A 24,666-nucleotide genomic window follows, 5' to 3' on the forward strand; every position below is an offset into this window, starting at 1 on the left:
AGGCCCCTGGGATTGGTGAGTTGAGGCCCCTGGGATTGGTGAGTTGAGGCCCCTGGGATTGGTGAGTTGAGGCCCTGTATCAATCGCAGGGGCCTCAATCACAATGCAGATTATACAAGTCTTACACAAGTCTTTCTGGACAAGTCTGATCTGAAAATTCCGTTGTGTGCACAGTGCAGCAGAATCTTATTGAAGTTGCATATACTAAAATCCAAGTATCGCTCTAGAGGTCCATGTAGCAGAAGCTCAAAACTGACTGTAAGGCAATTAGTGACACCCTCCTTGAAGCCCAAGAGAGGGTATGGATGTCTACCGGAAACGTGATTCCCCGCACTTCTACCAAAACCATGACTCCCCTGTATATTGGGACCTACTGCGTACTTTGACAAGTTAACCCAGTTGCCTATGAACTTAACCTCGCGCCCTCCATGCGGACTTCCGAGATCTTCCACATTTCATTCTTAAAGTTGTTGTTATGCAATCACTACACCTCACTACCTCCTTGACGAGGTCGGATTATGAGGTCTGCAGTATGATTGACTCCCATATGTCCAGGGGCGGCCTCCAGTATCTAATCCTCTGGAAAGGCTATGGACCAGAGGAACGGTCCTGGGTTCCAGCTACAGATGTTCGCGCTTCTTCCCTTCTCCGTACCTTTCATGCTACATTCCTTCACAAATCTGTTGCTCCCCTATGTGGAGGGTTCATTAAGAGGTGCAGGGGTGTGGAAATTAAAAAAAAAACTACTTGTCCAAGGGACTAAAGCGGAACACAATCTACTTGTCCCTCAAGAAAATCCACTTGTCCTGGCAGATAAAATAATTTCAACCAAAATAGTCTGATTCCCCCCCCCCCACTAGACCACCAGGGATGGATATAAGATTCCTTTAGACCCTGCCGACAGCGGTGATCTAATGGGTTAATAGGTGATCGCAGCATGCCGGGATATTAGAGGAGGGAGAGCTGTAGATCCTCTTACACCCCAGACAAGCCCAGAAAAGTCTAGATGTAACTTTTTGATCACCTTATAAAAAATTTCTAATATGAAGTGACCAAAAATGAACAATTCTGGACAATTCTTTACATTTACACCGTTCACCGTACGGTTTAATTAACATCATATTTTAATAGTCTGGACATTTCCACATGCAGAGATATCACTTATGTTTATTTTTGTACATTATTTTTACTTAACCCCTTAAGGACATAGGGCGTATCCATACGCCCCCGTTTCCAAGTCCTTAAGGATCGAGGGCGTATGGATACGCCCTGAGCATTTCCGGCCCCCACCGCTAGCCGGAGGGGAGCCGGAGCCGGATGCCTGCTGAAATCGTTCAGCAGGCATCCCGGCATATCGCCCAGGGGGGTCATTATGTCCCCCCATGTCGGCGATTGCCGCAGATCGCTGGACAATTCAGTCCAGCGATCTGCGGCAGATTCCGGGTCAATCGGGTCTCCAGTGACCCGATGACCCGGAATTACTGGCTGATCGGGGCCGTCAGAGACGGCCCCGAACAGCCATTGCCAGCAGGGGTGAGGTGGCACTGGTGCCACCTCACGATCGCCCTGATTCGTCGGCCGGATTCCCGGCCGACCAATCAGGGCGCCTGCTGCGGGTGTCACTCCCGCAACCCGCTCCGCCCCTCTTCCGGAGGACGTGAGCGGGTGCGGGAAGACGACCCCCGGTGCTGGGGACCCCGATCCCCGGCGTCCCTGTTGGGATCGGGGCCCCAGGAGCGACGGCCGCAGCGGAGACGACGAGGGACTGACCTGTGCTGCTGGATCGTTGGAGGTGAGTGACAGCCTCCTTCTGTTGCTTAGCAACAGCTCCCAGCATGCAACAAGGGCATGCTGGGAGCTGTAGTTATGCAACAGCAGGAGGCAGACCACCACAACTCCCAGCATGCCCTTATGGGCATGCTGGGACTTGTAGTTTTGCAACAGCTGAAGGCACATTCTTTCTATGGAAAAGTGTACCTTCAGCTGTTGTGTAACTACAACTTCCAGCTTGCACAATCAGCTAAAGTGCATGCTGGGAGTTGTAGTGGTGCATCTGGTGGTTGCATAACTACAACTCCCAGCATGCCCGTTGGCTGTCGGTGACTGCTTAGAGTTGTAGTTTTGCAACAGCTGAAGGCACACTGAGTTAAGTAGTAAACCAGTGTGTCTCCAGCTGTTGCATAACTACAATCCCCAGCATCCCCAGCCAATGTAGTATGCCTCCGGCTGTTGCATAACTACAAGACCCAGCATGCCCTTCCGCTGTCCGTACATGCTGGGGGTTGTAGCTTTTGCAACAGCTGAAGGCACACTGGTTGCAAAACACTGAGTTTGTTACCAAACTCGGTGTTTCACAACCTGTGTGTCTCCAGCTGTTGCAAAACTACAACTCCCAGCATGCACTGATAGACCGTACATGCTGGGAGTTGTAGTTTTGCAACAGCTGGATGTTTCCCCCCCCAATGTGAATGTACAGGGTACACTCACATGGGCGGAGGATTACAGTAAGTATCCGGCTGCAAGTTTGAGCTGCGGCAAATTTTCTGTCGCAGCTCAAACTGCCAGCGAGAAACTACTGTGAACCCCCCGCCCATGCGACTGTACCCTAAAAACACTACACTACACTAACACAAAATAAAATAAAAAGTAAAAAACACTACATATACACATACCCCTATACAACCCCCCTCCCCAATAAAAATGAAAAACGTCTGGTACGTCACTGTTTCCAAAACGGAGCCTCCAGCGGTTGCAAAACTACAACTCCCAGCATGCACTGATAGACCGTCCATGCTGGGAGTTGTAGTTTTGCAACAGCTGGATGTTCCCCCCCCCCCAATGTGAAAGTACAGGGTACACTCACATGGGCGGAGGATTACAGTAAGCATCCGGCTGCAAGTTTGAGCTGCGTCAAATTTTCTGCCGCAGCTCAAACTGCCAGCGAGAAACTACTGTGAACCCCCCGCCCGTGTGACTGTACCCTAAAAACACTACACTACCACAAAATAAAATAAAAAGTAAAAAACACTACATATACACATACCCCTACACAGCCCCCCTCCCCTCCCCAATAAAAAACGTCTGGTACACCACTGTTTCCAGAACGGAGCCTCCAGCTGTTGCAAAACAACTACTCCCAGTATTGCCAGATAGCCACTGACTGTCCAGGCATGCTGGGAGTTTTACAACAGCTGGAGGCCCCCTGTTTGGGAATCACTGGCGTAGAATACCCCTATGTCCACCCCTATGCAATCCCTAATTTAGGCCTCAAATGCGCATGGCACTCTCACTTTGGAGCCCTGTCGTATTTCAAGGCAACAGTTTAGGGCCACATATGGGGTATCGCCGTACTCGGGAGAAATTGGGCTTCAAATTTTGTGGGGTATTTTTTGCTATTACCCTTTTTAAAAATGTAAAATTTTGGGGAAAACATTTTAGGTAAAAAAAATGTTTTTTTTTTTTACATATACAAAAGTCATAAAACACCTGTGGGGTATAAAGGTTCACTTAACCCCTTGTTACGTTCCCCGAGGGGTCTAGTTTCCAAAATGGTATGCCATGTGTTTTTTTTTTTTTGCTGTCCTGGCACCATAGGGGCTTCCTAAATGCGGCATGCCCCCAGAGCAAAATTTGCTTTCAAAAAGCCAAACGTGACTCCTTCTCTTCTGAGACCTGTAGTGCGCCAGCAGAGCACTTTTCACCCCCATATGGGGTGTTTTCTGAATCGGGAGAAATTGGGCTTCAAATTTTGGGGGGTGTTTTCTGCTATTACCCTTTTTAAAAATGTAAAAATTTTGGGAAACCAAGCATTTTAGGTAAAAAAAAATAAAAAATGTTCACATATGCAAAAGTCGTGAAACACCTGTAGGGTATTAAGGTTCACATTACCCCTTGTTACGTTCCCCGAGGGGTCTAGTTTCCAAAATGGTATGCCATGTGTTTTTTTTTTTTGCTGTTCTGGCACCATAGGGGATTCCCAAATGCGGCATGCCCCCAGAGCAAAATTTGCTTTCAAAAAGCCAAATGTGACTCCTTCTCTTCTGAGACCTGTAGTGCGCCAACAGAGCACTTTTCACCCCCATATGGGGTGTTTTCTGAATCGGGAGAAATTGGGCTTCAAATTTTGGGGGGGTATTTCCTGCTATTACCCTTTTTAAAAATGTTAACATTTTGGGAAACCAAGCATATTAGGTAAAAAATTAAAAAATTTTTTTACATATGCAAAAGTCGTGAAACACCTGTAGGGTATTAAGGTTCACATTACCCCTTGTTACGTTCCCCGAGGGGTCTAGTTTCCAAAATGGTATGCCATGTGTTTTTTTTTTTGCTGTTCTGGCACCATAGGGGCTTCCTAAATGCGACATGCCCCCAGAGCAAAATTTGCTTTCAAAAAGCCCAATGTGACTCCTTCTCTTCTGAGACCTGTAGTGCACCAGCAGAGCAATTTTCACCCCCATATGGGGTGTTTTTTGAATCGGGAGAAATTGGGTTTCAAATTTTGGGGGGTATTTTCTGCTATTACACTTTTTAAAAATGTAAAATTTTTGGGAAACCAAGCATTTTAGGTAAAAAAAATATAATTTTTTTTACATATGCTAAAGTCGTGAAACACCTGTGGGGTATTAAGGTTCACTTTACCCCTTGTTACGTTCCCTGAGGAGTCTAGTTTCCAAAATGGTATGCCATGTGGTTTTTTTTTGCTGTTCTGGCACCATAGGGGCTTCCTAAAGGTGACATGCCCCCCAAAAACCATTTGACGCTCCTTCCCTTCTGAGCCCTCTACTGCGCCCGCTGAACAATTAACATAGACATATGAGGTATGTGCTTACTCGAAAGAAATTGGGTTTCAAATACAAGTAAAAATTTTCTCCTTTTTACCCCTTTCAAAAATTCAAAAATTGGGTCTACAAGAAAATGCGAGTGTAAAAAATGAAGATTTTGAATTTTCTCCTTCACTTTGCTGCTATTCCTGTGAAACACCTAAAGGGTTAATACACTTACTGAATGTCATTTTGAATACTTTGGGGGGTGTAGTTTTTATAATGGGGTCTTTTATGGGGCATTTCTAATATGAAGACCCTTCAAATCCACTTCAAACGTGAACTGGTCCATGAAAAATAGCGAGTTTGAAAATTTTGTGAAAAATGTCAAAATTGCTGCTGAACTTTGAAGCCCTCTGGTGTCTTCCAAAAGTAAAAACTCATAAATTTTATGATGCGAACATAAAGTAGACATATTGTATATGTGAACCCAAAAAAAATATATTTTGAATATCCATTTTCCTTACAAGCAGAGAGCTTCAAAGTTAGAAAAATGCAAAATTTTCATTTTTTTCATCAAATTTGGTGATTTTTCACCAAGAAAGGATGCAAGTTACCATAAAATTTTACCACTAAGTTAAAGAAGAATATGTCACGAAAAAAACTATCTCGGAATCAGAATGATAACTAAAAGCATCAGAGTTATTAATGTTTAAAGTGACAGTGGTCAGAATTGCAAAAAACGCTCCAGTCCTTAAGGTGAAAAAGGGCTCGGTCCTTAAGGGGTTAAAGAAAATTGGAAACTTTTATTAGGAAAGGGGCTTATTCACATGTATACAAACTTTTTAAAATATTTTAATCACTATTTTTCAGTCTCAATAGGGACTTATGTTACTGGGTCTATATAAATCAGCTGAAAGAAGGTTCTTTCAGGGGTGTGGAAATTAAAAAAAAAACTACTTGTCCAAGGGACTAAAGCGGAACACAATCTACTTGTCCCTCAAGAAAATCCACTTGTCCTGGTAGATAAAATAATTTCCACCAAAATAGTCTGATCCCCCCCACTAGACCACCAGGGATGGATATAAGATCCTTTAGACACCGCTGACAGCGGTGATCTAATGGTTAATAGGCGATCGCAGCATGCCAGACTATTAGCGGTGGGAGAGCTGTAGATCCTTTTATACCCGAGACAAGCCCAGAAAAGTCTACATGTAACTTTTTGATCACCATAAAAAATTTCTCATATGAAGTGACCAAAAATGAACAATTCTGGACTATTATTTACATTTACACCGTTCACCGTTCGGTTTAATTAACATCATATTTTAATAGTCTGGACATTTCCACATGTAGCGATACCACTTATGTTTATTTTTGTACATTATTTTTATTGAAAGAAAATTGGAAACTTTTATTAGGAAAGGGGCTTATTCACATATATACGCACTTATTAAAATATTTAAATCACTATTTTTCCGTCTCAATAGGGACTTATGTGTTACTGGGGGGGGGTTCTGCTTCTCCAGTTTATATGCTGCATTTTGTGTCAGAAAATGCTGGAAGTTGCATTTAGTTACTAGATAACTACAACTCCCAGCATGCCCTGATACAGCCTATGGTTCTGTGGGTGTTGCAGCATGTTGCACTGTATAGTACAGTTAAGGTTCTTGTGTAACATGCTGGGAGTTGTAGTTTTGGTTCGTGTCAGCTGCAGAGCCATAGACTGTGTCAAGGAATACTGGGAATTACAGTTAGTAACTACAACTCCCAGCATGCCCTGATGCAGCCTATGGCTCTGCAGCTGACCCGAACCAAAACTACAACTCCCAGCATGTTACACTTTATAGTTCTACAGTTTAGGTTATGGTCCAACATGCTGGGAGTTGTAGTTTTGGTTCGGGCGTGTTTGTCTGCATCCGTGGGGCTCTTGGTTGGCGGGTGGGTATGAAGGGGGTGGGATTCTGGGGGTGCAATTTAGTGCGGGGGCCACTAAAAATAAATAAAATTAGATGGTACAACTGCCCTAATGACCGACGTGACAGTCCGCTCCTATACAAAACATACATGTCATACATATATCATACATGCACCAGCCACTGCCCCCATATACATACACACACCCCCGCCACTGCCCCCCCCCCACATCATACATTACATACATACACATCATACATGCACCAGCCACTGCCCCCATATACATACACACACCCCCGCCACTGCCCCCCCCCACATCATACATTACATACATACACATCACACAGACATTATACACACATCACACATTACATACACATCACACATAGACATCATACACACATCATACATTACATACACATCACACATAGACATCATACACACATCATACTTTACATACACATCACACATAGACATCATACACACATCATACATTACATACACATCACACATAGACATCATACACACATCATACTTTACATACACATCACACATAGACATCATACACACATCATACATTACATACACATCACACATAGACATCATACACACATCATACATTACATACACATCACACATAGACATCATACACACATCATACATTACATACACATCACACATACACTCAAACCATACATATCCACCAGTGTTTCCCAACCAGGGTGCCTCCAGCTGTTGCAAAACTACAACTCCCAGCATGCCCAGGGCATGCTGGGAGTTGTAGTTTTGCAACAGCTGGAGGCACCCTGGTTGGGAAACACTGATATACACCATACATATGCACACATCATACATACACCTGCCGCTGCCCCCCCATCATACATTACATATACACATCACACATACACTCACACCATTCATATACAACCTCCCTTCCTGTCGCCTGTATTCTCGGTCTCCTCACCTGAGCCGCCATGAGTGGACATCAGAGCTGTAGTCCCGGCCGGTGTGAGGTGAGATTTCCGTCCTCCCCCTCCCGCCTGCTCTGTGTTTTCCCTGTGCAAACAAGCAACCTCCCCGTGGTGGATTAGGTCCTGTGAAGACAGAGCAGGGGGAGGGGTAGAGCTGAGTGCGGGGGATGGAGCTGTGCACGGAGCTGTCAACATCCTCTCTCTCACCCTGCTGTGTCTTCTGAGCTCCGTCCATCCTCCTGGAGGGGAGATAAGGGGGGTCTCTGCAGTCAGCTGGAGGCCGCCGCCCCCTCCATACACTCTGAGTGCCGGTGTGAGGTGGAGACTTCCATCCGCTCCTGCACCTCACACCGACATTAAAGAAAAATAAGGGGGAAGTCTGTCTGTCCCTGCCCGATACAGGGCTAAATCTATAAACAATTCACCTGCCCGGCACCCAAAACTACTTGTCCCGGGCGTCGGGCTATAGGATTTCCACATCCCTGGAGGTGGGTACTGTTAGGGCTCTTGTCTTTCCTTTGCTCCACTGCTGGTTTCTCAGACAACAAAACCTTAGCTGATGTTAATGAGCAGCTACTTATTTCCCTGGCTACTGTTCAATCAGTCAGCCCCTTCCCTGCTGAGTCCTGGCTATTTAACAGCAACAGTTCAAAGACCATGTAAGGGCATTGACAGTCTGATCTCCAAGAGCATTGTTACGCCGAGCGCTCGGGGTCCCCGCTCCTCCCCGGAGCGCTCGCAACGTTTTCCTGTTCGCAGCGCCCCGGTCACCGCTGACCGGGAGCGCTGTGATAATGTCCCCAGCCGGGATGCGATCCGGGATGCGCCCGCTCGAGATTCGCATCCCGGCCCGCTTACCAGACTCGTTCCCCGTCTGTTCTGTCCCGGCGCGCGCGCCGCCTCTCTGCGATTTAAAGGGCCGGTGCGCCACTGATTGGCGCCTGGTTCTAATTAGTGTGTTCACCTGTGCACTTCCCTATATAACCTCACTTCCCCTTCCCTTCCTTGCCGGATCTTGTTGCCATTGTGCCAGTGAAAGCGTTCCTTGTATGTCCCAAGCCAGTGTTCCAGACCTCTTGCCGTTGCCCCTGACTACGATCCTTGCTGCCTGCCCTGACCTTCTGCAACGTCCGACCTTGCTCTTGCCTTATCCCTTGTACCACGCCTATCTCAGCAGTTAGAGAGGCTGAGCCGTTGCCGGTGGATACGACCTGGTTGCTACCGCCGCTGCAAGACCATCCCGCTTTGCGGCGGGCTCTGGTGAATACCAGTAGCAACTTAGAACCGGTCCGCCGGCACGGTCCACGCCAATCCCTCTCTGACACAGAGGATCCACCTCCAGCCTGCCGAATCCTGACAAGCGTTACTGTTGTTCTCGTTTGTGATTCCATTTATGTCCTTGGCCTGGCTGACATCCACTCTGGTTCCTAATCCTGGTTCTGACTTTGGCTATTCCTGATTACCAGCTTTGGTTCCTGACCCCTGGCTGTGTGTTTGACCTGTTTCCTGCTTTAGTTTATTTTTGTATTTTTTTTATCATTTTAAAATGTGTTTAGTAATAACCATAGGGAGTAAAGAAAGTGGGGTTAGGGGAGAAGGGAAATCAGAATCAGTCGTAGAGCAGTCTCGTAATACCGACAAAGTTATATATAAAAGAGGAAAGAACTAGAGAGGCCAAGGAGGAGTGCGGGGGCCACAAAATGGGCCCTATAGAAGGAGGGACTGAGGAGAATTCCATATCCACATGAGGAGGAATATAAAGGGGAGGATGAGAAAAAGAAGAGCGAACGAGCTCTAATAATCCAGACGAAGGAAAAGCTTTATAATAAGTGTGTAAATCCGGAAACACAAAACCGCCGTCTAATGTCTTCAGGGTGAGCGTCTATACGGGACACGTGGTCTCTTCTGAATCATAACAAAATTACTAAATAATCATCGGATAGAAGAAAAATAACAATTCCGTACTATGATAGGGACGGACTGTACAAATATAAAATATTATTGGTAAATATAAGATTTAAGAACCTTTTTCCTTCCAATCCACGACATATATGGGAATTTACGAGCGTGTAACTGGGTCTTCAATCCGTGTAATAATGGCGCAAAGTGTGAAGTAAAGAGATCTTGTACCAGATGTGATCAGATCTCTAGGGATTTTATACCCCGGGGAGGACAAAGAAAAGGAAAAGAATTACACCGATGTTTACTGAACCCGGGGGACGCTGAGATATTGACGACTTCTCATATAGAAAAATGGATTTTATGATCTGAGACCGAAAATAGACGTCAAGACGGGAAACGCTGGTCTAGGGTTTGTGATAAATAAAAGTATCTGCAGCGTCTTATGTTCAGAAGAGACGATCTTCAAGGGAGACGCGCGGATCCTGTCTGATGCCTTGAATTAAAGTCTCTATAATCATAATGAGAAGGGGACGGGGACGACACTGACGCGTAACATTCCCTATATACAACGTCTGGAACAATATTACATTTATTATAAGTCCAGTGTGCGGAGATGAATATAAGAATAATAAATAATATAATATAGAGAACTTCTTAAAAAATGAATAACAAGTTTGGAGATGAAGCATATATTGTATAAATATATAAGTATGTATTACTGTCAACTATCCTATGTACATGGTGAATATATAGATGTGTTATCTGCATCATTTATTGCTCTGAATTGCCTTCTCTCCTTTGTGAGTTCTTTGATGTTGAACAAGATGTGATTGCTGAGTAAAACATTTTCTACATTCTGAACATGAAAATGGCTTCTCCCATGTGTGAGTTCTTTGATGTTGAATAAGACTTGATTGATCAGGAAAACATTTAGCACATTCTGCACATGAAAATGGCTTCTCCCCTGAGTGAGTTCTTCGACGTTTAACAAGATCTGATTTCTGAGAAAAACATTTCCCACATTCTGAGCATGAAAATGGTTTCTCTCCTGTGTGAGTTATTTGATGTCTAACAAGGTCTGTTTTCCGAGTAAAACATTTCCCACACTCTGCACATGAAAATGGCTTCTCCCCTGTGTGAGTTATTTCATGTTGAACAAGATTTGATTTCTTAGTAAAACATTTCCCACATTCTGAACAAGGAAATGGCTTCTCACCTGTGTGAGTTCTCTGATGTTCAACAAGCCGTGATTTAGATGTAAAACATTTCACACATTCTGAACATGAAAACAGTTTTTCCCCCGTGTGAGTTCTCTGATGCTGTACAAGCCACATTTTAGAAGTAAAATATTTTCCACATTCTGAACATGAAAATGGCTTCTCTCCTGTGTGAGTGGTTTGATGTCCAACAAGATGCGATTTTTGAGTGAAACATTTTCCACATAGTGAACATGAAAATGGCTTCTCCCCTGTGTGAATTCTTTGATGTAAAAGAAGATGTGATTTAAAAGTAAAACATTTACCACATTCTGGGCATGAAAATAGCTTCTCCTCTGTGTGAGTTTTTTGATGTACAAAAAGACCTGATTTCTGAGTAAAACATTTCCCACATTCTGAACATGAAAATGGCTTCTCTCCTATGTGAGTTTTTTGATGTACAAGACCTGATTTAATAGCAAAACATTTCCCACGTTCTGCACATGAAAATGGCTTCTCTACTGTGTGAGTTATTTTATGTTTACCAAGATCTGATTTCTGAGTAAAACATTTCCCACATTTTGCACATGAAAATGGTTTCTCTCCTGTGTGAGTTATTTGATGTCTAACAAGGTCTGTTTTCCGAGTAAAACATTTCCCACACTCTGCACATGAAAATGGATTCTCCCCTGTGTGAGTTATTTCATGTTGAACAAGATTTGATTTCTTAGTAAAACATTTCCCACATTCTGAACAAGGAAATGGCTTCTCACCTGTGTGAGTTCTCTGATGTTCAACAAGACCTGATTTATTAGTAAAACATTTCTCACATTCTGAACATGAAAATAGCCTCTCCGCCCTGTGAGTTCTTTGATGTTGAACAAGATTTGTTTTCCCAGGAAAACATTTCCCACATTCTGAACATGAAAATGGCTTCTCCCTTGTGTGAGTTCTTTGATGTTTAAGAAGACTTGATTTGTCAATAAAACATTTTTCACATTCTGAACATGAAAATGGCTTCTCCCCTGTGTGAGTTCTTTTATGTTGAACAAGATGTGATTTCTTAGTAAAACATTTCCCGCATTCTGAGCATGAAAGCAGCTTCTCTCCTGAGTGAGTTCTTTGATGTACAACAAGGTCTGATTTCCGGGTAAAACATTTCCAACATTCTAAACATGAAAATGGCTTCTCCCCTGTGTGAGTTCTTTGATGTCTAAGAAGACTTGATTTGTCAGTAAAACATTTTCCACATTCTGAACATGAAAATGGCTTCTCTCCTGTGTGAGTTCTTTGATGTACACCAAGGTCTGATTTAAAAGTAAAACATTTCCCACATTCTGAACATGAAACTGGCTTCTTTCCTCTTTGAGCTCTTTTATGTATAACACCCCTTCTGTGACCTTTCTGTGATGACTGAGAAGACAGGACCTGTATATAAGGATGAGATGACAGATCTTGGCTGTGAAGGGCTGAGGGTGTATCTGGGATAATGGAATGTTCTTCATATGTATCTTGTGTGATATCATCATCTGCTTTATAATCTGAAGATATAAGATTCTCCTCTGATCTCCTGCTACAAGAATCTGCAGAGAATAACACAGATTTTATTTTTGAGTATTAACCTCTTAACAACCCAGGACATTTGTGCATTTCTAAGCAATAGTACTTAGTAAATCCACCTTTCATTTTAAGGGTGCAGACACAAGGAGTAAACCAAGAGGAATTCACGCCAAAAAATTTACAGGCGGAAAAAATAATTTTATTTTCACGCAGAATTAGCGCACAGAAATGGGGGAGAAAGAAGTGAAGGGTTTTTCAGCCATTTCCGCGCAAATTCCGCGCGAAAACGATGTCGGACGGAAATTTTTTTTTTTACCATTGACTTCTACTGATTTCTGCCAGGGGTTTCCGCCTGAAGAATGAACATGCTCTTCCTTCAAGCGGAACAGAATTCAGCATCGGCATTCCGCTAGCAGAATTTCCGCAGTGTGAACAGGACAGCGGAAAAAACATTAAAGTCAATGGGCAGAGGAGATGAGCATTAATATGGAGCGGAGGATTCAAGAGGAATTACTAGAGTAGATTAGGCTTGAATTACTCCGTGTGAACGCACCCTAACTCCTTAAGGACGTAGGGCGTACCGGTATGCCTTACGCCCGGTCCTGGTATTTAAAACGGGGTCATGCCGTCAAGCATCATACAGGGTCGGTCCCGATCCGAATGTCGTGCAGCGCACTATTAACCATTTAGATGCAGCGATCAAAGTTGATCGCCGAGTCTAAATTGAAAGTAAAAACTTCCCGGCAGCTCAGTCTGACCGGGACTATTGCGATAAAATCGTGATGTCCCGATCAGCTAGGACGCGAGCGGAGGTCTCCTTACCTTGCTCTGTCATGTCCGATCGGCGTTTGATTGCTCCAAGCCTGAGCTACAGCTGAGCTGCTTGAGCAATCGAGCCCCTAGAACACTGATCCATGCAAAGCTATGGCTTTGCAGGGATCAGCATAAGAGATCAGTGTGTGCAGTGTTATAGGTCCCTATGGGATAACAATGATCAGTATAAGAGATCAGTGTGTGCAGTGTTATAGGTCCCTATGGGATAACAATGATAAGTATAAGAGATCAGTGTGTGCAGTGTTATAGGTCCCTATGGGATAACAATGATCAGTATAAGAGATCAGTGTGTGCAGTGTTATAGGTCCCTATGGGATAACAATGATCAGTATAAGAGATCAGTGTGTGCAGTGTTATAGGTCCCTATGGGATAACAATGATCAGTATAAGAGATCAGTGTGTGCAGTGTTATAGGTCCCTATGGGATAACAATGATCAGTATAAGAGATCAGTGTGTGCAGTGTTATAGGTCCCTATGGGATAACAATGATCAGTATAAGAGATCAGTGTGTGCAGTGTTATAGGTCCCTATGGGATAACAATGATCAGTATAAGAGATCAGTGTGTGCAGTGTTATAGGTCCCTATGGGATAACAATGATCAGTATAAGAGATCAGTGTGTGCAGTGTTATAAGTCCCTATGGGATAACAATGATCAGTATAAGAGATCAGTGTGTGCAGTGTTATAGGTCCCTATGGGATAACAATGATCAGTATAAGAGATCAGTGTGTGCAGTGTTATAGTCTCCTATGGGATAACAATGATCAGTATAAGAGATCAGTGTGTGCAGTGTTATAGGTCCCTATGGGATAACAATGATCAGTATAAGAGATCAGTGTGTGCAGTGTTATAGGTCCCTATGGGATAACAATGATCAGTATAAGAGATCAGTGTGTGCAGTGTTATAGGTCCCTATGGGATAACAATGATCAGTATAAGAGATCAGTGTGTGCAGTGTTATAGGTCCCTATGGGAGCTATAACACTGCAAAAAAAAAAAAAATGAAACAAAGGTAATTTAACCCCTTCCCTAATAAAACTTTGAATCACCCCCCTTTTTCCATTAAATTAAACTGTGAAATAAAAATAAACATATGTGGTATCGTGCGTAAATGTCCGAACTATAAAAATATATCGTTAATTAAACCGCACGGTCAATGGCGTACACGTAAAAAAATTTCAAAGTACAAAATAGCATATTTTTGGTCACTTTTTATATCATGAAAAAATGAATAAAAAGCGATCAATAAGTCCGATCAAATGGTACCGCTAAAAACTTCAGATCACGGCGCAAAAAATGAGCCCTCATACCGCCCCGTACGCGGAAAAATAAAAAGGTTATAGGGGTCAGAAGATGACAATTTTAAACGTATACATTTTCCTGCATGTAGTTATGATTTTTTCCAGAAGTCCGACAATATCCAACCTATATAAGTAGGGGATCATTATAACCGTATGGACCTACAGAATAATGATAAGGTGTCATTTTTACCGAAATATGCACTGTGTAGAAACGGAAGCCCCCAAAAGTTACAGAATGACATTTTTTCTTCAATTTTGTCCCACAATGATTTTTTTTTCCGTTTCGCCGTGCATTTTTGGGTAAAATGACTGATGTCACTGCAATGTAGAATTGGTGGCACAAAAAATAAGCCATAATATGGAATTTTATGTGCAAAATTGAAAGCGTTATGATTTTTAGAAGGTGAGAAAAAATGAAAATGCAAAAACGGAAAAACCCTGCGTCCTTAAGGGGTTAAATAAGATTTACTGCAAAACTGAAGATAGTTGCTATGATTAGTAATGAACGAACTTACAGTAAATTCAATTCGTCACAAACTTCTCGGCTCGGCAGTTGATGACTTTTCCTGCATAAATTAGTTCAGCTTTCTGGTGCTCCGGTGGGCTGGAAAAGGTGGATACAGTCCTAGGAAAGAGTCTCCCAGGACTGTATCCACCTTTTCCAGCCCACAGGAGCACCGGAAAGCTGAACTAATTTATGCAGGATAAGTCATCAACTGCCGAGCCGAGAAGTTCATGACGAATCGAATTTACTGTAAGTTTGCTCATCTCTAGCTATGATAGAGGAGCAGCCATACAACAGTGGTGTCAAACTGTGGCCCTCCAGATGTTGCAAAACTTCAACTCCAGCATGCTGGGACACCAAAGGTCTGTCTGCCTCCTCCATAGAATGCACACTGTCCCCGAAAGGTAAATCAAGGCTTCCCTCTCATGGTATCCCTTAGTGCAGTGGTCTTCAATCTGTGGCCCTCCAGATGTTGCAAAACGTCAACTCCCAGCATGCCCGGGAGTTGAAGTTTTGCAACATCTGGAGGTTGACACCGCTGCCTTACAAGGAGCGGGGACACCAGTCTTTGACAATCATGTGGACACAGCCTCAGGGAAAATCACTGCTATGGGGCCCGGTCAGGGACCAAATGACCGTGCCCCCCAATCCACCTGACCCCGCAGGTTATAATGGAGCAGTCATCCAAACCACCCCCTTTATAATCCTCATGTCAGCCAGAGAATTCAGGCAAAGGATAGGGGATACGTTATAGATCACGGGGGTCCGACCTTTGGGACTCCCTGCGATCTCCTGAACGGGGCCCTGACAGTCTGCTTGAAGGGGGCGGACCAACCCTGCATGGAGCGACGGCCGACACTCCCCCTCCATGTATCCCATAGAAATATATGGAGGGGGTGTGTCGGCCGCGGCATCCTGTGGGGGTCAGAACGTCCGCTTCCAACAGACTGCCAGGGCCCCATTCAGGAGATCGCGGGGAGTCCCAAGGGTTGGACCCCCACGATTTATAATCTATCCCCTATCCTGTCTAGGCAGACAGTGAAGTTTTCCTGGAACAAAATTAAAAGGGGAACCTTTATTTTTAATGATTTTCGCTCACGACTAGGGATTTAAAGATTCCAGTGGTCGTGACATCCCGGCCACGCCCCCTCGTTAGGTGACGGCACGAGGGGGCATGGCCATGACTTTACGATCACTACCTCTGGTTCTGAGCGTTCTGAACAAAAAGTTCAGAACGCTGGAGCACCGGAGTACCCCTTTAAAGGAAAATTCTAGTACATGAGTACTTATCCCCTAGTCACAGAATCCTGTGTATAGGGGATATATGTCTGATCACAGGGGGGGTCCGACCACTGAGACCCCCGCGATCTCCTTCCTGGCATCCTGTTTGTGTATCTCCGTCTCTCCCATAGAGATTCATGGAAAGACATGTTGGGCATCTCTTGGTGCGGTGGTTGACAGTAATCCCTGCACGGAGCGGAGGTCACCTGTGCCTGGAGAGATCTGGGGTGCTGGGCAGGAGATCACGGGGGGTCCCGGCGGTCCCCCCCACGATCAGACACTTATCCCCTATCCTCAGGATGAAAAAGGAAAGATATCGACTCCAGAGAGACTGAGAGCTGGTATCTACTGCTATATGGGGGAATATTAGTCTGTATATAATGTGTTTGATTCATAAACAGTATGGCGGTATTATTCAGTCACTATGTAGTGGTGATGGGATCAAGTCGATTCACTTTATGGGGGAGGGGGATAGTATTTGAAATATTATTGTGACTGAATAGAATCTGTGACCCTTCTCTGTATTTAGTGATCACTACTTACCTGGGTGGTTACCTGTAAGAATGTCCTCCTTATACTGCTCATCACCGCTCACATCTGTCTCTTCTTCTTCCTTTATGTCTGTAGCATTAATATAGATCAGATCATTCCCTGTAGGAATGTTCACCTTATACTGCTCATCACCACTCACATCTGTCTCTTTTACTTCCTTTATGTGTGTAGCGTTCATATAGATCAGATATTTTCCTGTAGGAATGTTCTCCTCATACTGCTCATTGCCACTTACATCTGTCTCTTCTTCTTCCTTTATGTCTGTAGCATTAACATAGATCAGATCTTTCTCTGTAGGAATGTCCTCCTTATACTGCTCATCACCGCTCACATCTGTCTCTTCTTCTTCCTTTATGTCTGTAGCATTAATATAGATCATATCTTTCCCTGTAGGAATGTCCTCCTTATACTGCTCATCACCGCTTACATCTGTCTCTTTTACTTCCTTTATGTGTGTAGCGTTCATATAGATCAGATATTTTCCTGTAGGAGTGTTCTCCTCATACTGCTCATTGCCACTTACATCTGTCTCTTCTTCTTCCTTTATGTCTGTAGCATTAATATAGGTCAGATCTTTCCCTGTAGGAATGTCATTGTCCACCTTATACTGCTCATCACCGCTCACATCCGTCTCTTCTTCTTCCTTTATGTCTGTAGTATTATTATAGATCAGATCTTTCCCTGTAGTAATGACCTCCATATTCTGCTCATCAAGAGGACGGGGACACCTCTCTGGTGCTGTTCTCTTACTGGATCTGACTGTAGGGAACACATACAGAGACTGAATTCATTCTTTACATACAAATAATGAGAGGACGTGTGTATATAGTCATGTCTATTACCTGGTGATGTGAGGGGCTGCTGATCCTCCATCATGACCTGATCCTTGTACTGATCCTTGTGTCCTTCTACATACTCCCACTCCTCCATGGAGAAATAGACCGCCACGTCCTGACACCTTATAGGAACCTGACACATAATGATACAGTCATCACCCCGACCCCTCCATGGTGTTACTGTATAATGTCCCAGCATTCCCAGCAGTGTCACCTCTCCAGTCATCACCAGACCCCTCCATTACTGTATAATGTCCCAGCATTCCCAGCAGTGTCACCTCTCCAGTCATCACCAGACCCCTCCATTACTGTATAATGTCCCAGCAGTGTCACCTCTCCAGTCATCACCAGACCCCTCCATTACTGTATAATGTCCCAGCAGTGTCACCTCTCCAGTCATCACCAGACCCCTCCATTACTGTATAATGTCCCAGCAGTGTCACCTCTCCAGTCATCACCAGACCCCTCCATTACTGTATAATGTCCCAGCAGTGTCACCTCTCCAGTCATCACCAGACCCCTCCATTACTGTATAATGTCCCAGCAGTGTCACCTCTCCAGTCATCACCAAACCCTCCATTACTGTATAATGTCCCAGCAGTGTCACCTCTCCAGTCATCACCAGACCCCTCCATTACTGTATAATGTCCCAGCATTCCCAGCAGTGTCACCTCTTCAGTCATCACCAGACCCCTCCATTACTGTATAATGTCCCAGCAGTGTCACCTCTCCAGTCATCACCAGACCCCTCCATTACTGTATAATGTCCCAGCAGTGTCACCTCTCCAGTCATCACCAGACCCCTCCATTACTGTATAATGTCCCAGCAGTGTCACCTCTCCAGTCATCACCAGACCCCTCCATTACTGTATAATGTCCCAGCAGTGTCACCTCTCCAGTCATCACCAGACCCCTCCATTACTGTATAATGTCCCAGCAGTGTCACCTCTCCAGTCATCACCAGACCCCTCCATTACTGTATAATGTCCCAGTATTCCCAGCAGTGTCACCTCTCCAGTCATCACCAGACCCCTCCATTACTGTATAATGTCCCAGCAGTGTCACCTCTCCAGTCATCACCAGACCCCTCCATTACTGTATAATGTCCCAGCATTCCCAGCAGTGTCACCTCTCCAGTCATCACCAGACCCCTCCATTACTGTATAATGTCCCAGCATTCCCAGCAGTGTCACCTCTCCAGTCATCACCAGACCCCTCCATTACTGTATAATGTCCCAGCAGTGTCACCTCTCCAGTCATCACCAGACCCCTCCATTACTGTATAATGTCCCAGCAGTGTCACCTCTCCAGTCATCACCAGACCCCTCCATTACTGTATAATGTCCCAGCATTCCCAGCAGTGTCACCTCTCCAGTCATCACCAGACCCCTCCATTACTGTATAATGTCCCAGCAGTGTCACCTCTCCAGTCATCACCAGACCCCTCCATTACTGTATAATGTCCCAGCATTCCCAGCAGTGTCACCCCTCCAGTCATCACCAGACCCCTCCATTACTGTATAATGTCCCAGCATTCCCAGCAGTGTCACCTCTCCAGTCATCACCAGACCCCTCCATTACTGTATAATGTCCCAGCAGTGTCACCTCTCCAGTCATCACCAGACCCCTCCATTACTGTATAATGTCCCAGCAGTGTCACCTCTCCAGTCATCACCAGACCCCTCCATTACTGTATAATGTCCCAGCATTCCCAGCAGTGTCACCCCTCCAGTCATCACCAGACCCCTCCATTACTGTATAATGTCCCAGCATTCCCAGCAGTGTCACCTCTCCAGTCATCACCAGACCCCTCCATTACTGTATAATGTCCCAGCAGTGTCACCTCTCCAGTCATCACCAGACCCCTCCATTACTGTATAATGTCCCAGCAGTGTCACCTCTCCAGTCATCACCAGACCCCTCCATTACTGTATAATGTCCCAGAAGTGTCACCTCTCCAGTCATCACCAGACCCCTCCATTACTGTATAATGTCCCAGAAGTGTCACCTCTCCAGTCATCACCAGACCCCTCCATTACTGTATAATGTCCCAGCATTCCCAGCAGTGTCACCCCTCCAGTCATCACCAGACCCCTCCATTACTGTATAATGTCCCAGCATTCCCAGCAGTGTCACCTCTCCAGTCATCACCAGACCCCTCCATTACTGTATAATGTCCCAGCAGTGTCACCTCTCCAGTCATCACCAGACCCCTCCATTACTGTATAATGTCCCAGCAGTGTCACCTCTCCAGTCATCACCAGACCCCTCCATTACTGTATAATGTCCCAGCAGTGTCACCTCTCCAGTCATCACCAGACCCCTCCATTACTGTATAATGTCCCAGCAGTGTCACCTCTCCAGTCATCACCAGACCCCTCCATTACTGTATAATGTCCCAGCAGTGTCACCTCTCCAGTCATCACCAGACCCCTCCATTACTGTATAATGTCCCAGCAGTGTCACCTCTCCAGTCATCACCAGACCCCTCCATTACTGTATAATGTCCCAGCAATGTCACCTCTCCAGTCATCACCAGACCCCTCCATTACTGTATAATGTCCCAGCAGTGTCACCTCTCCAGTCATCACCAGACCCCTCCATTACTGTATAATGTCCCAGCAGTGTCACCTCTCCAGTCATCACCAGACCCCTCCATTACTGTATAATGTCCCAGCATTCCCAGCAGTGTCACCTCTCCAGTCATCACCAGACCCCTCCATTACTGTATAATGTCCCAGCAGTGTCACCTCTCCAGTCATCACCAGACCCCTCCATTACTATATAATGTCCCAGCAGTGTCACCTCTCCGGTCATCACCAGACCCCTCCATTACTGTATAATGTCCCAGCAGGGTCACCTCTCCAGTCATCACCAGACCCCTCCATTACTGTATAATGTCCCAGCAGTGTCACCTCTCCAGTCATCACCAGACCCCTCCATTACTGTATAATGTCCCAGAAGTGTCACCTCTCCAGTCATCACCAGACCCCTCCATTACTGTATAATGTCCCAGAAGTGTCACCTCTCCAGTCATCACCAGACCCCTCCATTACTGTATAATGTCCCAGCATTCCCAGCAGTGTCACCTCTCCAGTCATCACCAGACTCCTCCATTACTGTATAATGTCCCAGCAGTGTCACCTCTCCAGTCATCACCAGACCCCTCCATTACTGTATAATGTCCCAGCATTCCCAGCAGTGTCACCTCTCCAGTCATCACCAGACCCCTCCATTACTGTATAATGTCCCAGCAGGGTCACCTCTCCAGTCATCACCAGACCCCTCCATTACTATATAATGTCCCAGCAGTGTCACCTCTCCAGTCATCACCAGACCCCTCCATTACTGTATAATGTCCCAGCAGTGTCACCTCTCCAGTCATCACCAGACCCCTCCATTACTGTATAATGTCCCAGCAGGGTCACCTCTCCAGTCAGCAGCTCCATCATCTTGTTGATGAGTTCTCGGATCTTTTGTTCATCCATTTCCTCATGTATCAGGGAGTGAGGTGGGGGCCCCGGGATTGGGCTCAGGGTTCTTCCCCATCCTTCACACACAGGGGCCCGACAGCGCCCACTAGAGGACTTCTTCACTACTGTGTAATCCTGTGTATGGAGAGACACATTAATATCACTACATACATTCCCAGAATCCCTCACCTTTCCAGTCATATCCATCTGTTATTCCATAGATAAGAATGAGGTCATGTGACATCACTCCCAGAACCCCTCACGTCTCCAGTCATATCCATCTGTTATTACATAGATAAGAATGAGGTCATGTGACATCACTCCCAGAATCCCTCACCTCTCCAGTCATATCCATCTGTTATTATATAGATAAGAATGAGGTCATGTGACATCACTCCCAGAATCCCTCACCTCTCCAGTCATATCATCTGTTATTACATAGATAAGAATGAGGTAATGTGACATCACTCCCAGAATCCCTCACCTCTCCAGTCATATCCATCTGTTATTACATAGATAAGAATGAGGTCATGTGACATCACTCCCAGAATCCCTCACCTCTCCAGTAATATCCATCTGTTATTACATAGATAAGAATGAGGTCATGTGATATCACTCCCAGAATCCCTCACCTCTCCAGTCATATCCATCTGTTATTACATAGATAAGAATGAGGTCATGTGACATCACTCCCAGAATGTCTCACCTCTTCAGTCATATCATCTGTTATTACATAGATAAGAATGAGGTCATGTGACATCACTCCCAGAATCCCTCACCTCTCCAGTCATATCATCTGTTATTACATAGATAAGAATGAGGTCATGTGACATCACTCCCAGAATCCCTCACCTCTCCGGTCATATCCATCTGTTATTACATAGATAAGAATGAGGTCATGTGACATCACTCCCAGAATCCCTCACCTCTCCAGTCATATCCATCTGTTATTACATAGATAAGAATGAGGTCATGTGACATCACTCCCAGAATCCCTCACCTCTCCAGTCATATCCATCTGTTATTCCATAGATAAGAATGAGGTCATGTGACATCACTCCCAGAATCCCTCACCTCTTCAGTCATATCCATCTGTTATTACACAGATAAGAATGAGGTCATGTGACATCACTCCCAGAATCCCTCACCTCTCCAGTCATATCCATCAGTTATTACATAGATAAGAATGAGGTCATGTGACATCACTCCCAGAATCCCTCACCTCTCCAGTAAGTCGGAAGAGTATCTGTAGGGTGAGGTTTATGATCCTGTCGGCCATCTTGTTCCTGTCTCGCTCCATGGTTGATGGGTCATCCAGGAGAATTCTCTTATATAGAAGATATCAGCAGAGGATCCTGGATTGGAGAAACCTGAAGGGAAGAAGAGGAGACGATGATAAACCGCACCAGATTCTATGGAGAAATAAAATCCATTTCCTGGAGATAATCTGGGGAAACATCTGAGGAGACATTATAGGAGTTTTCAGATTTCTCTATAAAACAAAATCCATTGTCTGAGGGCTGTAAAATAAGAGACTAGAGCGCACTCCCCTCTCCCGTCCAGTGGTGGCGCTCTGGTCCTCCAGGTCTTCTGAGGTCGCTCTCCCTGCTCTGCTGAAGACGTTGTGAATCCATTTCTCCTAATCTCTGAGGCTGCGGTGTATTCAGAACGTCTTCATCAGAGCAGGGAGAAGAATAGAGGGATTCAATATGACATTGTCCAATGAAGAATAGTGAAATGTGTCCACTAGGGGGCACAATATACATCACAATTACATCAGGATTTTATGTGAATTGTGATATGTCCCCCCGGAAGAACCTGCTATTACCTGCAGCAGAGGCCGAGCATCATATACCGTTACACACGCAGGGTCTGGGCCACCACCGGAGTCAGTGTTTCCCAAGCAGGGTGCCTCCAGCTGTTACAGCATTTGGCTGTCAGGGCATGCTGGGAGTTGTAGTTTTACAACAGCTGGAGGCACGCTGGTTTGGAAACACTGTCTTAAGTAATAATAGGGGTGCGGGAGAAACTTAAAAAACCTGATGCTTACATAGTCCTGTATGGAAGAAGTGGCTGATACCCGGAGAAAAGAGACTGACCAGGTGACAGGATGGGCGGGTAAGTGACCTGATACCTTCACCATCCAGACATCCCCTGGGGGGCAGTATAGGCAGGAAATCAGGCAAACAACCGCTGGTCGGCACGGCGCTCCCTAGAGAAACAACCGCACAGAGCCATGTCTAAGCCACGCCCACCTACATTATTTTATTACAGAAATGGGATATAAACTTATTAGGGGAGGGGCTTCTATTACAATCCCTGAATAACGCTCTGCCATAGTGATCAGTGTTATCGGTGCTCGGCTTATACAGGCTGTGGAGGTGTCTGTATACTTAGAGCACCGATCTGAGCAGAGAGCATGGTAAGGGGCCCTCCGGCCGTCATCTCAGCTGATCTAGACTCCGCCCCCCAACAACTGCATTTTACTAATTTTATCTCCTGCAATCGACTTTGATCATGGAATCTAAAGGGTTAATGGCGATGAGCGTCATTAGTGGTGAGTCCTGGCTGCTTATAGCTCCTGAGCTCACCTCAAAGTCCCATATGGGGCACAGAATGTAAATATACATCATGTCCTCAAGGGTTAATAATAAACATCCCCAATAATCCAGATCTGATGGTGACCGCACACACATACCTGTATCTGTAGAGGAGCCGTGTGCTTACAGGACCTGCGATGATGTCACCGTCATGTGATCAGTCACATGGAGGAGGAGGAGGAGGAGTCACATGATCAGGGGCTGCTGCTCTGAGAGATCTCCACACACAACACAACAGCAGTGACTGCCCCACCAGGACCTGCTCTGTATCTGCTACATGCTGGAGGTGTAGGACCTGTGATGATGTCACAATCATGTGACCAGTACATTTGGGGGCAAAGTATAGCAGTAAATATGTGACTGTGGCCGAAGGACCTGTGGAGAGGATCATGTGACAGGAGTGGGCGGAGGTCAGCAGTGCAGAATAGACGGGATGATAAGTTAAGGACCTGTGAGAATGGTCATGTGACTGTGACATCATCGCAGGTCCTGTAAGTACACGGCTCCTGTACGGCTCTGCAGGTGGAGGTATGTGTGAGGTCACATGTTGCTGTTAGATTTTTTTTGTACTATTAACCCCTTCAGAACCCAGCAGTTTTGCGTTTTAACCCCTTAAGGACACAGTGATTTCTCTTTTTAATGTTTTCCTCCTCTCCTTCTAATCGCCATAATGATTGTAATTCCCTCTTTACAAACCCATATGAGGCTTCTTGTTCTTGTTCTTGTTTTTTTCACCACCGGTTTGTACTTTGTAATGACATCACTCATTTTACTGCAAAATCTACAACAAGGGACAAAAAATTTTATTTGTGGGGTGAAATTTGGGGTCTTCTGTTTGGACGCAGTGCACATTATGGTAATAATTCTCTTTATTCTGTAGGTCCAAACGATTCCAATGATCAATGATTTATATAGGTTTTATTTTAATACTTTTAAAATATAAAAAAAATTGAACTTTTTGTACAATAATGAGTCTG

General features: G+C 45.0%; 1 protein-coding gene across 1 annotated transcript in view; it reads right to left on the reverse strand.

Annotated features, from left to right (window-relative positions):
• Positions 1 to 10,817: 10,817 nt before the first annotated feature.
• The window catches only part of LOC130298206 (zinc finger protein OZF-like), a 100,038-nt gene continuing 86,189 nt past the window's right edge, over positions 10,818 to 24,666 (reverse strand). The window contains exons 3-4 of the mRNA XM_056551120.1: positions 11,441 to 12,053; positions 10,818 to 10,869 (exon numbers count right to left, since the gene is read on the reverse strand). Coding sequence (XP_056407095.1) covers positions 10,818 to 10,869; positions 11,441 to 12,053 — 665 coding nt within the window. The remainder of the gene's footprint in view (positions 10,870 to 11,440; positions 12,054 to 24,666) is intronic.

Source organism: Hyla sarda (genome assembly GCF_029499605.1).
Source record: "Hyla sarda isolate aHylSar1 chromosome 1 unlocalized genomic scaffold, aHylSar1.hap1 SUPER_1_unloc_4, whole genome shotgun sequence".
Lineage (NCBI taxonomy): Eukaryota > Metazoa > Chordata > Amphibia > Anura > Hylidae > Hyla > Hyla sarda.